Below are 18,562 nucleotides of genomic sequence, written 5' to 3' on the forward strand. Positions count from 1 at the left end.
TTTCAAAAAGGTCTCTTCAGTATAATGGATAAATAAAATAATGTTAAGTAAAATTAAAAAGCCAAAGCCTTCTTGCACTGGCTGTGCTGGTTTCGGCCTCATTGCTGCAGTCATGTCCTCATCTCATATATAAAACACCTGTGATTCACAAATACTTGCTAAGGAACTCGCATTCACATAAAGTAGCCCTGTTGACAAGTATGGGTGAGTAAGGGCAAAACCCACAAGATGCAGTACTTTCAGTGACCTGTAATAGGCAGTATCACGTCTTTTGTAGCAGAAATAAACTGCTGCAGAAAAAGCTAGGTCCATGCAAAATGTAATGTGTAGCTGCAACACTCATTACAAATGTAGTGGAGTAAAGAGTACAGATACTCATTCAAAAATGTAGTGAAGTAAAGAGTAAAAGTTGCTAATATCTTTGATACTCAGTACAACTACAAAGTACCCGAAAAGATACTCAAGTACAGTAACTAATTACATTTACTCCAATACTTTACACCTCTACTCATGGGAAAAAAGCTCGTCGACGAGCATTTTTCGTCATAGTCTTCGTTAACTAAATGAACACTATTCCATATATAAAAAAGGTGGAAGACATGGACATAGTTTGTCATTTTTTACCCTACTAATTCAGGTCCTGAATAAATGTCTGAAAATTCTGATTGGAGTATCACTATAAATAGTTATAAATGATAAAAAGAAGGCTTTAAAAAGATCGGTATCGGCAGATACTGCATTCTGTGATCGGCGATCGGTGATCGGCCTCAAAAATCCTCCCACAGTATAACAAAAATATTATATATCTCTTCATTGTGTTTGGGCCAAGGTTAATTTCGTAAATGAAAACTAAAACTAAGACGAAAACGATTGATGAAAAAACAATTTCGTAAATTCAAATAAAATAAAAACATCAACATATTTGAAAAACTAAAACGACAGTTATTGAAAAAACTAACTGAAATAAAATAATAATTAACAAAAATAAATAGTCGTTTTTGTAATCATTATGTTCTCACCCCTTGGCGGAAAAATATACGAACTGTGTGACAGTTTAGGGAAATACCTGTAAATGGCGCATCACGCACTTGGGGTTATCCCTCTGAGAGACGCAAAGCAGTTTAAAGCAAAGTCCTGCACGGGTCCTGTTTGGTAAACGTGCACCAGCAGTACTTAACAGAACACCCGACTCGTTATCCGACAGCAGCACTAATTTATTTCTGTACCAGACCAGAACCATTTGACATAAAGACCGCGAGTCGCGACCCGAACCGAACCCGCATTAATCTACAACATCAGGTAGGCAAAATTATTTATTTTCTCATGTAACACAAGCAATCAAACCAACATTGGGCAAGTTGGTGCTTTGAAGAGAAACAGACACACAGAGCAACATAATTAACAGAAAAAAAGATGAGAACGCACCTTTCTGTAAACAATACAAAACCTGGCCTAGCATCTTGTGATCACTCTGCCAGGCTTTTGGACAAATGTGCATAGGCTAAATCACATCATAAACACGCTTATAATTCTTAATAAATGAAAAGAACATATTCAAATATGAGCCTTAATTGATAAGAGCATATTCAAATATTAGCCTTTACTGTTAAATGCAATTGCGGTTATTATTGAATTTCATTAGTCCCAGTTATGATTGATGCACGGCTGTTCACGGAAAAGTGAGCAAGACAAGACACGACAGTTACAATATCATGATTATGGTTAAATAAGATAAAAGACATATAACCAAATTAGGCTACAATTATTTTCATATTCAATATCTCAACACCATTAGATATGACATTAAGCGCAACTTGTGTAGATTTATATAGTAAAAAGGCTTGACTGCTTCCTTTGGTGTATATTTGTATACTTTTACCATCTAATCAATCTCAGCATGCGTTAATTTTGTGTCTCTAAACGTTTGCCTCACTAAGGTTAAATTATGCCTACGTCTTTCTTTGGCCTTGGCTCTGGAAGTGATCTGTTGATTCGGCTAAACTTGAATTAAAACTGAAACTAAAACTGAAACTAAACTATATAAAAACTAAATAAAAATGTGTTCACAAAATAAAAACTAAACTAAAACTAACAAAAATATTAATGAAACGAATAAAAACTAAACTGAATTTTATAGCAAATTTGAAAACGATATTAAAATAAAACGAATTTAAAAATTCAAAACTATAATAACCTTGGTACCCAGATACCGTGCAAGCGGGACCAGCGGAACCACCGCCGTACCCGCAGTGGGGCTGCCTATGCGTAAATCCGGCCCTGATTACATGTTTTCTGAAGGATCATGTGGCACTTAAGACTGGAGTGTTCACTTTTGCTCTTAACAAGTATATGATGTGGTTTATTGCACAAATCTAGACTTTTAGTTTCACAAACGCAGAAACACACCCCCACGAGAGTGTCAGACAGCTCCGTGTATATGCTATGGTGGGCACAGGGAATGAAAGCAAGTTAAAAAACAAAACCAAATTCAGCTCCCTGCTCTAATTATAGTTGTGATTTGGGAGTACTGTGTGTAGGAGAGTGGTCACCTGTGGTGTGTGCATATGTTCAATAGGTACTCCATAATGAATAGGCTGTTAATGAGCACTAAGAGTTTTTTGAAGGAGCGGGTGGACTTTCTTAAGAAGCTAAAATGGATCTTGCAGGCACTAACGAGGCACTGGAAAACTTAAAAAACTTAAAAGAGAACATATATTCAATAAAAGGATACATGCTCATATTTAGAGACAGCTTTTGAATCAAAGACCAGATAAAGCCCCTAATACATCTCTTGGCATTCACATTGGCAATCTGGAGAGGATGACAAACTGATCTGGAGTTACAGCTGACATCCAATGACTCAAAGTCCACCTGCCATTCTGGAAATGCAAGGACACATACAATGCAACATACAGTCTCTTTACGGGTCCTATTTTGATTAGAAAACCAAGGAGGTCTATGACAGACTACTGTTTAAAAGTTAAGGTCGGTAAAATGTTTTTAAAGAAGTCTATGCTCACCAAGGCCGTATTCATTGGATAAAAAATACAGCAATTTTGTGAAATATTATTACAATATAAAATAGCTATTTGAATATATTTTAAAATATAATTTATTCTTGTGAATGCAAAGCTGAATTTTCAGCAGCCATTACTCCATTCTTCAGTGTTACATGATCGTTCAGAAATCATTTAATATGCCTATTTTATAACACTTCTTATAATTAAATGTTAAAAAATTGTGAAATGTCAAAAACTAGATTTTTTTTTTTTTCATGATTCTTTAATTATTAGAAAGTAAAAAAAAAAAAAAATTTAAAAAAAGCATTTATTTTAAAAATGTTTTTTGTAATATGTGACCCTGGACCACAAAATAAGTCATAAGGGTCCATTTTTCGAAATTGAGATTTATACATTAAAGTTGTCCAAATGAAGTTCTTAGCAATGCATATTACTAATTAAAAATTAAGTTTTAATATATTTACAGTAGGAAATTTACAAAATATCTTCATGGAATATGATCTTTACTTAATATCCTAATGATTTTTGGCATAAAAGAAAAATCAAGAACTTTTACCCATACAATGTATTTTTGGCTATTCCTACAAATATACCCCAGCGACTTAAGACTGGTTTTGTGGTCCAGGGTCACATATTGTCAACTTTGATCAATGTAATGCATCCTTTCTGAACAAAAGTGTTAATTTCTTTAAAAAAATCAAATAATAATGTTTTAATTAATCATTTTTATTAATAATAATTCTACTGATCCTAAATGCTTGAACAGTAGTGTACCCGAAGACAACTAGGCATTCCTATTCATCCTAATGGATGATTTTTTTCCCCGCACACAGTTCCACATAGAGAGGATAAAAATACAAGTGTGTAAAAGTGTGCAATAACAATACATTTCTGGCTCGCTAGGGAGATCTTGATGGAGGGAGGGAGAGAGAAAAACAGAGAGATGTGTTTGCTTGAACTTCAAAATAGAAAGAGTAAACAGTGCCGTGATGTCTCAGGTAAATTAGAGCAGACCATTAGTTAATGTTTCCCCGCTGGTACACAAACACACGTGCAGCACAAGTCCGTTAAAGCTTTTCAACTGCAATCACTCTCAATCAAATGGGGATGCTAAGAGCAGGGAGTGCGTTTGGCTTTTGGTTTATTCATGACAGAACCATTGCAATGGCAGATGCTGTAATGGTCCCACAATACAGTGTGAGGGCAATTCTCCTTAGGGTTGCTGTCATGGTAAAGGAAGTCAGGTGAGTCAGTAATGGTGCTTTTCCACTGCATGGTACGGCACGGTACGGCTCAGTACGGTTCACTTTTGGGGGGTTTTCCACTGGGTACAGTACCTGGTACCTTTTTTAGTACCACCTCGGTTGGGGTTCCAAGTGAACCGTACCGTTACCAAAACGTGACGTGTAAACACAACAGAACCGCTTGATTTAAATCAGCACAGCCAGCGAAGGATCGAACACAACTGTTTTGAACGAGCGCACCTTTTTTTAACAACCAAAAAGTGGCTGTTCCCCCCTGTTGAGGAAGTACAGACGATCCTCTCGTTGATAGCAGAGGAGCGGATCCAGCGAGAGCTTGATGGGGTGACGCGGAATGAAAAAGTTTTTTAGGAGACAATAGAGGCGGCGCAACTATAACGACATGTGAATAATCCCGCCCACTCTAAAGCGATACTAAACTGCAGTGGAAACGCTAACCGAGCCGTGCTGTGCCGTACTGAGCCGTGCCGAGCCGAGTCGTACCACGCAGTGGAAAAGCGCCATAAGACAACTACATTCAGACCACAAACTAGTCCTGAGTTTAGTCTTTCTCGTGCATGCTTACCATGTTTAAGAACAAAATTAATGAATCAGCTAAAAAGAAAAAAATCAGGAAGAATTATGGCAGTTACTGTAAAAGAAAGTTAGTTTGCATACAACATAGTGTACACCATAAGCCTAGCATCAAATAACATATCTGCTATAATCTCACAAAATCCATGCAGCCATTGAAAGATTATTATTCCGGGGCATGCATGACATCAGCATCATTAACGTCAGCATTTAAATGAGCTCTTCCTGTGTAGTTCTACATTTCACAGCCTTTTCTTGTCCAGCCCGCTGAGCCCACTTTGATATCCTAATTAAGGCTTTGACAAAAATGAATGTCACAAGTGTTTACTTTCTGTCTGAGACACATTGATTGATTAAAGATCTAGCAGACAGCAAAATAAATGGGTGGAGGGATGGAGGCTGGCAATGGGTGTTAGTAAACAGTAATCACTCATTTGAGGAGATAATTTGAACATTCTTATAATCATTCATGTTTAATACCGTTTTTAAAGCCTGTATGCATTGCAAACAGTAACAATGACATAATAACATTTATTTGTACAGAAAACAGACCTGACTGTGTCTACTACATTGTTACTTCAGTAAAGTGAAAGAGAGAGAGTATTTTTTGCAGGTCATTTCACAACTGTTTTTAAGGATATGGTCTGTTTGGTAACATCAATTGAAAGAAACAGCTTCTCAAACCCTAAACCACAACTGTAGTCCCTTGTGTGTTTGCTTTTTTTTATGTGGGCCTTGACCAGCGGTCTTGTGAAAAATAGCATAATAATTATGGAGTAGATGAGACTGGAGCCATAAATCCAGCTGAGAGAGTCTGCTTCCAGGAGACCCACTGTGTTCCAGATACTTCAGCCCTGGAGACTGATTAACTCGCTAGCAAAAAGTGAGTCTAACAGCCTGAAAATGTCTGAGCCAAAGAATGAGGTGCATTAACAACAACTGGCAAGAGAAAAGGTCACCTAGCTATTCTTACAAAGTTGGCACAACATTTTCTTCCCTAAAGTTGGGTTCAAACGTCGTAATTATAAGGTGAAAAGAGCTAAAGCAAATGACTATATTGATCATGATATTTGTAATGAAAAATAATGCAAACTAGAAGCATTTTCACTAGTGGTATCAAATTTTTGAACCCCACTTAAATAAAATGGCTGTATGCGTGTGTGTTTTCAAAGCTGTACAGTACATTACATTGTTTGTTACAGCTCCGTCAATACATGAGAACATTTGTAAACTGTATCTTTATCTTTTTACTATGAGTCATGACTCACAGCAACTGTGATTGCATCAGACACACACTTTTTCACAACTTTAATTAAATGTACTTAAAGCCTAACAAAGGAACTGTGTGTGTGTGTGTGTGTGTGTGTGTGTGTGTGTGTGTGTGTGTGAGTGCATCAGCATTATTGATGCCAATACAGAATGTGAGGACAGAAATCACTAATTCAATCTAAAGTGTGTGCAACACTGGATCAGCTCTGTGGTAAAGCTGTTGGTAAACTTGTTTATCAACAAATGATCTTGAGCTCTTAACCCAAAATTTGCAGCGTCAATGGTATGAGAAGAGGAAATGCTGAAACCATTTCACTTGTGCTCTTAATTGTACGTAGCCCATGCTACTGGTAAGCTGTCGATTCGGTTCTAAAAGCAATTGGCATTTGACCTTGTATGTGTCTAATGAGAGTGTTGCTGTGTGTTAGTTCTGTTTATCCTGTTACTCAGCACCTTGTTAAAAGACCACACCACCCTCCCCCACTTTTTGAGCTAAAAGCAAGTCATCGATATGCCTATCGACCATGCTGCTTTCCTAACTGTTGTTTCTCTACATGTCCATGTCCCCATCAAATGTTTTCATATATTGTATAAAGTATTAAACACAATTTTTAAAGATGGAATCATATTAGATAGTATTTCTTCATCAGAATATCACAATATGGGTAAATTAAATTTTGCCCTTATCACCATGTCAGGTGCTATGCACTTTTTTAAAAACACAATATGAAAAACAGGATATGGTGTCACACTCTAGATCTATGTTTTTAATAAATAATAAGTCATAAATGACAAGTAATAAATTCATGAAAAATGTGATTTGCATGCAAACTAGACTGGCAGTTAGACTTCTGTAATATTCCCTTAACTAACAAATACCAGTTGTTTAATGACATCTCTTCCAGGAAGTGACATCATTGGTGGAAAATCAACAGCAAATCGATCAAGTAATATTAGTGAGGAATTCAAGTTATGTGATGTTTTGTGGTATTAGTTGGTTCTTCTCACTCTAAAATATCATTACGACATTATCAAATATTTAAAGATTGAAATGTTACATTTAAAAAAATATATATATATGTATATACAGTGGTGTGAAAAAGTGTTGGCCCCCTTCCTGATTTCTTATTTTTTTGCATGTTTGTCACACTTTAATATTTAAAATGTACTTGATATAAACATCCAAGCACAACACAAGCATATTAATTTTGTACAAGTTACGAAATTCAAACGGAACTGCATAGCAGCACCTTTAGCACTTTAGCCAACGTATTTCCTTTAACAGTTAATAATAATAAGACAAAAAGATAAAATGTATATGCCTCACTAAAAAGAGATCAAATCTGAATATTGCCCACATTGTGCTTGGCTTAACACAAAATATAATTTCACACTAAAAGGCTCAAATTCTTGATATGTGCCAGGAGCTGAGATGTGACCCCATGGCATCGGATTCAGCCCTGTCATATTAAAGAAAGCAAATATATATGAGGCTCTGCCCATGGCACAAATTCTTGATACATGCCAAGAGCTGAGATGTGACCCCATGGAATCTGATTCAGGCCTGTCATATTAAAGAAAGCAAATATGTATGAGGCGCTGCGTGTGTGTGTGTGTGTGTGCACTTTAGTGCATGCACAAATCTCTCTTCTTCACCCACTGTTCTGAATATCAACCATTCCAGTCCAGCGGCCTCACGAATCCAGCAGGCAAAGCAGCATAAACACTGACACGCTGCACAACACGGAGTAAACAAGCACTTTCAGAATGACTGGGGACAGGAAGGCTAGTTTACAACACAAAATACAAGACACGCCAACATAATTAGCACAACTGGCCCATTTAAAATGCAAGTCACTGATGTGACCAAATAACGTATCTTATAAGCGCAACGTTAGGTTTAAATTCAGATTTCCTCATGCAAACACTGAGCCAAGTTTAAAGTGATGCAGAGACATTTGCTTAAAATGGCATGTGAATAAAACCCTTTCATACTCGGTTTTGCACCAAAGCCACAGTAACGGAACTGAGTAACGGAAAGGAGTTGTTTGCTTAACTTTTAATAGAGCGTACCAAACTTTTTTTTAGGATGCTTCGGATGTTTATGTATGCTAATGCAGTATAATGTCTCCCACACAGAGAGGGAACAGATCCAAATATTAGGCCCTGGGGAGGCAGAATGAAAGAATATCTCATTAGATAAAAAGCAAGCAGATTATATGAAAAAAGGGGAGGATGTTGATTTTTCTCGTTTTAGATACAGCCGAGGGAATGTTATCGTAATATATTTAGTAACATCTGCCTTGCAGTCCTCCATTTTGAAATGTGTGTTTGATAACCTTCAGATTCAAATTCAAAACCTGAAGAAAATTGTCTAACCCTCTCTAAATTCAAAATGTTTTTTCACCGTGTCATGATCAAGCAACAACTAGTTTGTCTGTTCACACTGATGTGAATCACGTGATTCAATCAGCAGAGCTGAATTAAAGAACTGGCTCTCTTTAAGTTCATGAATTAGAATTTTAATTAAATTGGCTACATGCCACAAGAAGTTGAATTGGAATTTGAATTGAAATGACAGAAAGTGGAATTTGAAAAAACAGCGCTGCTTTTTTTTCCCCACATACGCACGACCGGAAGGAGCGGAAGCGGTCGACTGTGGCATAATAAAAGCTCCGCTGCTTTCGAGCCGTGTGTCACGCTCGTTCAGTGGCCTCGTTTCGCTTTGACGGCTTTCAGCCTCACCCTGCTTCATTCTACTATGTTAACAAATCATTAGCTCATCTATGAACATGATTTCTGCCCGAGTCCCGCCGGATTGCATCGGCTGTGGGGATGAAGACCACAACTCCCACGATTCCACACTCAGTCACGGCGTCATCAAACTACGCCTTTGTCTATTTGTTTATTCTGAATACGTGCCCTCTAGCTGCGAAAATTACATATTGTGCCTTTAAAATTTCATATTTTTAAACCTCTTCTTCTTCTTCTTCTTTTTTAAATATATATTAATACTTTTATTCAGCAAGGACGCATCAAACTGATCAGAAGTGAGAGTAAAGAGATTTATAATGTTGCAAAAAAATATATTTAAAAATAAATGCTGTTCTTTTACACATTTATCAAAAAAGTAACAGGTCTGCACAAAATTTTGTGATGATAATAAGAAATGTTTCTTGAGCACCAAATCAGCATTTTAGAATGATTTCTGAAGGATCATGCAACACTGAAGACTGGAGTAATGGCTGAAATTTGAGACAATGTGATTTCAGTGTGGGTGGGGCTACTCAGCGGATCAAAAATAAAAATCGATCAAGAAAAAACAATCAACAAAATGTCATGTCAATTGTCACAGCTGATTAGGACAGAAACTCTGGTTTACATAAAAAATCTTGTGCTCATTGCTTGTCATGCCTAACTAGGATATGGTATTATAATTAATTTAACATTTAAAAAATACATCAAAGAAGTGTGGCAGAGACATGGCACAGCGATTATGGCACATACTAAAAACATTGAGTGGTGCTCATGTGAAAACTGCAATTTGAGTCTGACCTGCAACATGTCCCAACCCCATTGCCCCTCTCTCCCCCAATAATTTCCTGCTACTCTCAAATATATCAATATTTGATAGAGAGGCTAATATGAACAAAAACACATTTAAACACACTTAAGCTTAATCAGAGATTATCCTTCCATTTTCTCCTTAAGGGATGAGACTCTCTTCAGCGACTTTCCACACCACTGCACTTGTCTTTTCTCCATTGCCATGTTCATGCACCACCTCACTCCCTTAAGACAGCCCTGCCCCCTCTCTCCATTCCCGGTGTGTGTTACCTAACACGGCAAGGACCAAACACAAACAGAACTATGACACGAGCCTCCACTCACGGTAATTCAGATGCTTTGTTGCACAAGATGTGAAACCACCGGTTACACAATGCACATTTGCGATAAGATGAGTTGCAAAAGTTTACATCTGATCATCTGAGGACGTTCAGGTTGCATTTAGACGTAAAATTTATGTCAAGAAAACCACTTCTCTATACACTGTTATAGAGTCTATACACTCTATATCTGTTAGATTAAGACAGGTTGAAAGGATGAGAACCATAACTTAAGGCTACAGTATTCCTTTAGAGACCTGCTATGACATTTCAAATCACTCTGATTCCATTTGTGGTTCAATTTATGAATGGTTGAGATTGAAAGCGTGCGCTTACACTGACATTATGCGCAGCAGGTGCTAAAAGTCTCAACCACTATAATCATACAAATCACTGCAGTTATTGCAGTCTGTACCATTAAACTCCCTCTATTAAATGCTCTTCTGTCTGTGTCTAATGGTTGTCTGGATGAGTAATGCATAGGTGCAGGTGGCTGTGTATGTTTCACGGTGTAATCCAGTCACAGTGTGTATTGTACCCGACACATTAAACCTTAAACACACTCTGCCTAGCTAACTAAGCAGAAGAAGGGACACCTTTTAGACACAGAATGGATTTGAAATAGTCCTCCCATAGAGGTACGTGTGTGGGGAACATCCAAGACTCAGTACCAAGAATAACATGTCTTACTGGTTTAAATTCTGGGCACTAAAACAAGCTCAAAGCCTGATCCAGTTCACCTACATCACAAGTTTAATGTATATCTTGCAAACGAAACCAATTACCTTGCATTCTAGAACATAAATCTGAAATATTCTTGCACACAGTCACCACTTTTCAGTGGATTCAATAAGGACTCTCATAAAAAGCGGCTCACTGTTCCATTGTAGTAAAAACATAACCGTAGCAAGAGTCTAGACAGGATGACAAATGTTCTATTTACTAAAGGATAAAAACCTTCCGTGTCACATCATATCCTGCGCACATCCTCCAAGCACTGATCCAATCTCTCCAATAGACAGGAAGCATCTCACGACACAAAGCTTTCATTTTGTTACAGTAAGTGATAAGAGTGGATATGACTCTTGCTATGTTATTATTATGAGTGATGCAAAACCTTCTTTTAAAGCTGATGCTTTGAACGGCCACACATTTACGAGAAATTACAAGAATAGCAACTCATTTTCTAAATGAATGTTTCAAATAATTAATATGGAGTTTATTTTGCATCAACATCAACTACTTAACATCCACTGCAGTTCAATGCCAAAATACATTACATTTTAAAAAGTAGAATATATTTTAATAAATATTATATTTCGTCTTGAACTAGATATTAAGATATTGATATACAAATATAGATAGATAAACACATACATCCATTTTGAAACATGTAGTTTAACACAAAATCAGAAACAAATTAACATTATACACATACAGTATATACACATTATATGTATTTCATTGGACTATATATTAAGAAATCAATGCAAAATTGTTTAAATATATAATAAATATTATGTATATACACAGCATTTTTTCAAATACTTTGGGTTTGACTAGGTTATGTTTGTTTAGGCTATGATGTTGACATTGCCAACAGCCTATAAAATTCATGTCTGCCATTTTAACATAAAATGCCTCAAAATCTATATAGCAATTTGCAGAGAAAGGGTTAACAGTCTTAACTCGTTCCTGAAAGATTGCAAAGGTTGCAAGAGAGCATCACAATATGTCATGTCACATTGACAGAATTACCCTGTTGTTTCATCTTCTCTGGCAGTCGACACATTACTCGTCATTAGTTTCTTTTCTCATTAAGATCTAATTTTGGTCATAGCACTATAATAATCACACCTACAGTGCCATCATTCCTCACTGACCCATAATAACATTTACCCAAACTAATTCAGTGTCATTCATGAAAAAAAAACCGAAACAATGTAGTACTGAAACCCTCTTTACCTGTCATACTCCAGACATGCTTACCAGGTGTGTGCGACGGTGAATCGGCGCCTGTGGCGGCCACCCTTGTTAACCATGAGCTTGCGGAAGAGGCGCGGGGAGCTGCGGGGAGATATTTTTGGGGAGGTGATGCGCTTGTTGCCGGCACCCAGTCTCGGAGGCTCCAGCTCCAAATGCATGTGCTCCTTAAAGGTACGAATGCAGGGGTCCAATTCCGGTGCACTCAGCTCATTGGATGACATGGTGATGCTGCGGTTTGAAACAGCCCTATTTCGCTCTTTCTGAGTCACACTACCAACTATTCCCTCCGTTTCTCTCAGTCAACTAGAGGTTATGCCATGCAGGCTGATGTTTTGTGTGTCAGACAGGAATAAATGTGTGCGCTTGAGCTGCTCTATTCTCTCGCTTCCTCTGTCAGTTTAGGCTTTCGGCAATGCAGTAGAATAATCCTGCCTCATTCAGTTCCACTGACACACTGAGAGCAGTCGCCGTCAGTGTGGTCACACCTCCTTCCTGTGAGAATAAGAAAAAAAGAAAAAAACACTCTCTCTCTCTCTCTCTTTCTATAACCAAACCTCTCTCTGTCTTTCTCTTTTTAGGCAAAATTAGAGAAAAAAGACTGTCTTTCTCTCTTATACAGACATAACTGCCTTGGATGTCCACTGTTCTTTCTTTTATTTAGATGTCTGTCTTCCACTCAGTCCTCCTGCTCCGTTTTTGCAGCTCCTCAGACTCGCACTTACTTCACTCAGCTCCAGGAAACTCCAGCTTAAATTATTCAACAGTGGGCAAGAGCAGGTCTTCTCTTCCATCAGTGGCTCCTCTCTTCAGGAACTACCAGGCAGAGCTTCTCTTGATGCAGGGAGGAAACCCGGAGGAAGGAAATCGACTGAGCGCACCTAATACTGCTACCCCAGGTGCTGTCTGCTTTGAAAATAAATGGAATAGCTTTGAGATCCTTGGATTAAAAAAAAAAGCCCTAAGAAAATGTGCATAGTGACTGTAAAAGCTCCGCCCCTCCCTGCAACTGATTGGCTGAGCTGTGCTTAGTTTGATGGGTGTCTCTGGCTGAATTCTGATGAGGGCTTCTGCCCTTTCACAGCTCAGTGGCATTCAAGACACTGATAAAAGAAAAAATCCAAAAGCAATTTAAGCCAAGGATTAGCAGCTTCTGGGGAAATAAATATAGCTCTGATGTAAATGAAGGTTTAGATACTAAAGTGGCTGGTTTGAAGAGAAAGTAATGGGAGTGAATTGGAAAGAGAAAATGATTTAAATGGAACATTCAGATAGAAAGAAAACAAAAGCAATTTAAATCAGAGAGGAAAAATACAGAAAACATAATAATATGTGAATTCCTTCAATTTATCTTTAACTGAACATGCTTAACTTCATCAACCACCCATGAAAGTCAATACACAAGCTCCTTTAAACAACATTTCATGCAGATTTCAGGATCAGTATATTAATATTTCAGAGAGATGATGATGACTAAAAGTCACAGAGACAGACGTGTTCTTACATCATACAGCCATTCATCCTACAGGAAGTGACTAAATAGACCTTGAGCTGACCCGGACACAAGAGTGTGAGGAGGTCTCTTGCCCTGGAGTCTTGTGCAATGGCACTTCTGAATGAATCTGCCTCACACTGTCTGCGTGACTTGATGTCAGAAATTTCTCTTTCTCTCTCACGATCACACACACACACACACACACACAATTGAGTGCTCAGTTCCAAGAAAGTGGGTAAAGTCACTGATGAATTCGTTTGGCAGACAGCTCAATGCCCTGTAGTGTCTGTCCTCCAGCATCATTGCTTATGCCTGGCCCATAAAGCTATCCCACAAGCCACCTGGGAGCTCTCAAATCAATCTGCAATGGAGTCACATCAGCAGGAAAATAATTGTGCTCCATAGTACTTTCCCTAAACCTTGTCTCCTGATTCTCCTGACACACACATCAAACAGACAGCTCAACAAGAGCAGAAATGCAAGAGTGTGAGATAGCAGGGCAAATAATGAATGCTATATACATATATATATTTATATATATATATATATTTGTAATGTACAGTACATATATGAACCTGTGTAGAAGTGAAAAAGGAACCAGTATATTTATAGTAATGAAAATTCTGTAATTATTTCATTATTTACTCAACCTCATGTTGTTATAAACTCAACTTATTTTGAAACACAAAATGTGATGGCCAGAATCATTCTAGCCACTCTTTACCATATAATGGAAATGAAGGATGACTGGGCTGTTAAGATCCAAAATAAAGTACAAGTAGCCTTGTACCTTTTTTATTTATACACATATTCTATATCCAGTATTCTAACTGGAATGAAGTCATACTACAGCTTTTGTGACAGACTGAAATTTAAGCCAATTTTCACTGATAATCTGTCTTTTCCAGTGAGATGTCAAGAATTTGAGCGAAAACGGATATAATCTTGGTCTGTTTCTCTTAGAAGACCTGGTATAGGGTGGTATGATTAACTTTTATGACAATTTTTTTTGTCATTTTGTGCTTGTCATGACTTTTGACATTTTCATTTTATGGAAAAGAGTGGCAGTGACATTCACCTAGATCTCTTATGTTTCTGGGTGAACTATTCCTTTAAATAAACATAATGAGACTAACATCCAAATCTCATCTCAATTTGCCATCCATTTGAAAGAGTCAAGCAATGAAATGGCCTGCTTTAATACATTTAATGACAAATGTGGGTCAGGTGTGTTTTTAGGGGGCAAACTGATGAATGGTCATGAGGTTTACTAAACCAGAGGTGTCACACAAAGAAACATCTGAGAATAGGAACCATGATGTATTTTAGTCTCCATGCTGCCCTCCACTGGCAAACAACGACAACAACTACCAACTCAATAAATGTAATCTAATGGCAAACACATCAAACATATATGCTCTAAAGTTGAAATATTGAAAATCAGACCTGTTTATTTTCATGCAGATAAAACTAAAAATCTAATTGATGGCTACACTTATCAAGTATTATAAGTATCCTAGCACAAATGTATTCTGGGCTTATTGGTGCATTTGCTGTGAGCCCATCAAGCTATTGTAACTCACTAATTGCAACTCACATCTTTGCAAGTCAAATAATTGCAAGTCTAATCACATCTTTTTACCAGACAAATTAAAGGATGAATGATTGATTGATGATTACAAACCAGCTGTTGCTGTATTGCCAACCACAACCAGACAGCTTTCCCTCTCCTCGTGGCAACGAGACTGAGCAGCTGCAGTTTAAATCACCAGTGCTGGAACCAAAACTAATATATTTCATCTCTCATCATGCAGCAATTTGGGATTTCCATATATATGTAATATGTACTATGTAATATACTGAAGATGCTAAGACATACAAGTACATTAGAAAGACCAAACAAGACATTTAAAGGAATAGTTTACCCAACAATTTAAATTCTGTCATCATTTGCTCACCTTCAAAACCTGTATTAGTTTCTTTCTTCTGCTGAACACACACACACACACACACACACACACACACATACTTGTATTTGTGGTTTACGGGGACTCTCTATAGGCGTAATGGTTTTTATACTGTACAAACTGTATTTTCTATTGCCCTACACCAACCCTATCCCTAAACCTACCCCTTACAGGAAACTGCTGGCAATTTTTGAATTTCATAAAACACCGTTTTGTATGTTTTTTAAGCCTTTTGTTTTACGGGGACACAGGAAGTGTCCTCATAAACCATGTTTACGTTGTAGTACCCATGTCATTATACACATTTGTGTCCTCATAAACCATATATACCTGTACACACACACACACACACACACACACACAAAGAAGATATCTTGAAGAACGTTGTTGACCCAACAGTTGGTGGTAGCCATTGACTTCCATAGAATTATTATTTTTTTTCCATAATATGGAAGTCAATGGCAACCGTCATATGTGTGATTACCCACATTCTTCAAAATATCTTCTTTTGTGCTCAACAGAAGAAAGAAACTTTAACAGCTCGGTTTGGAACAACTCGAGGATGAGTAAATGATGACAGAATTTTCATTTTTGGGTGAACGAATCCTTTAAGGAGATTTCAAATAATTTAAAAAATGTATATGTGTACTAATTTACCAGCTTTGCAGACACTTCTACATAACTAAAGAACATTATGCAAATCATGAGTGATGAGAATCAACTTCAGAAACAGCTACAAATTAGCAGTGAATTTTTACTCCTGAAACATCTTTCTACCGATGCAACATGTAGTCACATAAACCAGAACAGCTATAATCGGCACATATGCAAATAAAATAAATAAACATCTAATTTATGTTTTACTAATTAAAAAGAGAGAGAGAAAAAATAAAAACTGAATTAATTGCCAGTGTTTCTGCACCCAAAGAGACACCAAACTGGCCCTATTCTTCATCTGTTGATTAACATCTGAGAGAATTAAAGTCACATAACACCTGGCTAATTTGGTTGTTGAAACTTCCAGTTGTCAATGTGCACGTTAACGATCCATACTCGAAACCATAATCAGCAATACAGTGACTGGATGGCAACATATATTTAAATTAATGTAAAGCATAAGTCATCTTACATTTTTGATATTGATAGATGCCACAAGAATGTTAGATTAATTAATATTAGAAAGTTATTAATAATTTAAGCAAAAGTAACACTGCCAAAGCAACCAAAACAAAAGAAGCCTTTTTACCCATGTATTTCAACAGGTTTTATATAAGGCCTATGCAGACTGTCAGCATTATTTTTAATGAAACAACAACCTCACTTTTACAGCTAATATAAGGCTTTTTTGGTTGGTTTGTTTGTTTGAGGGGGCACCTGACATGACCAAATAAACCAAAATGCTTTGTATGAGTAATACTCACTATCATTCAACAGTTTGGGGTCAATAAGATTTAAAATGTTACAAAAGATTTTTATTTAAAATAAATGCTGTTCTTTTGAACTTTCTTTTAATCAAAGAATCCAGAAAAAAATTATCACCGTTTTCACAAAAAAATTAAGCAGCAAAAATATTTTCAACATTGAAGAAGAAATGTTTCTTGAGCACCAAATCAGTATATTAGAATGATTTATGAACAACCATGAAGACTGGAGTAATGGCTGCTGAAAATTCTGCTTTGCCATCACAGAAATAAATTTCATTTTAAAATATATTAAAACAGAAAACAGTTATTTTCAATTGTAATAATGCAAATAAATGCAGCTTTGGGGAGCATAAGAGACTTCTAAAACTTCAAAAACAAAAACAAAAAATCTTACCAACCCCAAACTTTTGAATGGAGGTGTATTATATAGCCTATTTTCATGTAATATAAAAGCTTATATAACCTACGCACAAAGATTTGCGAAATTAATGATGGTTTCCAAACAGGTTTGTTAAAGCTCAAACAATATTATTAATGAACCACAGAACCATAGTGTTTACACTCTTCAAGACAAAAAATAAAAATAAACTAAAACATACAAAATGCTTACTAACAGTTGTCACTGCATTTTAAACTGAGATTGAAGAAAGTTCCTTAACATCATAATTTTTAAGATATTAGATTTCTGAAATGAAAGTAGAGGAGTAGTGAAAGGAGCTGATTGACACAGACTCACCACTCAGTGTCCACAGGTGTGATGTCAATGCGAGGGGGTGTAATAAAAGGCAGTGTAGTTGGTCTTGCCATGATCCCGTCATCTGGACTGCGGGACCTCTCCGTCTGCCTCCATGATAAAGGAGGCAACTGTACGTTACCGGATAAACGGCGCCGCCCTCGCCGCAGGTCCACCCCCAGCGTGCAACCCGAAGAGTTGAAAGATTCACTTAGTCTGTAGTCCGGCGGCTCTTTACTGTCCTGCAGTGAGAAAGAGAGGTAGGTAGGTAGGTAGTAAAAAATGTAATGCCATGTCAGCAGCTAAGGCTATTTTAGCTGCTGCGCAAAGATAGAAGGCGTAACTTTTATTCTCGCTGTTGCCGCCGCTGCCATGTTGTGGAGTCGCTGTGTCTTTCGTTGTGAAAGCGAAACTACTTTGTTTGGCCTTCCAAAAGAGGACACAACTAGAAATCAGTGGTTAAGTTGTATTTACAACACTGTTCCAGAACACTTCAACCCAAATATTCAGATGTGTGCTGCGCATTTTATGGAGGATGGATGAGGACTGTTTCCTGAATCAGTAGCCTAATGCGTGCCTGTGGCACAAAGGCTGTTTCTATAAAGTTGGGCAGTTCCAACTTTGCAAGGACAGTCTGGCGCTTCTGACTCACAGCCTGTAAGTACGTTTTTTATATTTAAATAATTTGCCAATGATGATTCAAACGCGAGTTTTGAGCAGTGTAGAGTAGGCTTGTTGTTTGTAGTTTCTCTGATCACAAATACAGGCATGGTTTTATGTTTACGCAGTGCGATACACGCAATGTGTAAAAAGACAGTATAAGTCATTATAATCAGTAATTATGTCCCTACTGGATGCAACAAATGCCTCTTTTATAATGGGTTTTATTGGTTTTGTCTCGTCGCTCCGGCCGGACACAGCATCACAGTATGGTAAGGGGCGTAACATT

The 18,562-nt window shown here is 37.2% G+C and overlaps 1 protein-coding gene across 2 annotated transcripts in view; it reads right to left on the reverse strand.

The window, feature by feature from the left end:
* Positions 1-12,420, reverse strand: part of LOC107692372 (cAMP-specific 3',5'-cyclic phosphodiesterase 4B-like) — a 92,985-nt gene extending 80,565 nt beyond the window's left edge. For both annotated transcript variants that reach the window (XM_016491389.1, XM_016491388.1), the window contains exon 1: positions 12,001-12,420. In XM_016491389.1, coding sequence (XP_016346875.1) covers positions 12,001-12,218 — 218 coding nt within the window. In that variant the 5' untranslated portion in view covers positions 12,219-12,420. The remainder of the gene's footprint in view (positions 1-12,000) is intronic.
* Between the last annotated feature and the right edge of the window lie 6,142 nt (positions 12,421-18,562).

Source organism: Sinocyclocheilus anshuiensis, unplaced genomic scaffold (genome assembly GCF_001515605.1).
Source record: "Sinocyclocheilus anshuiensis isolate Anshui unplaced genomic scaffold, SAMN03320099.WGS_v1.1 scaffold70, whole genome shotgun sequence".
Classification (NCBI taxonomy): Eukaryota; Metazoa; Chordata; class Actinopteri; order Cypriniformes; family Cyprinidae; genus Sinocyclocheilus; species Sinocyclocheilus anshuiensis.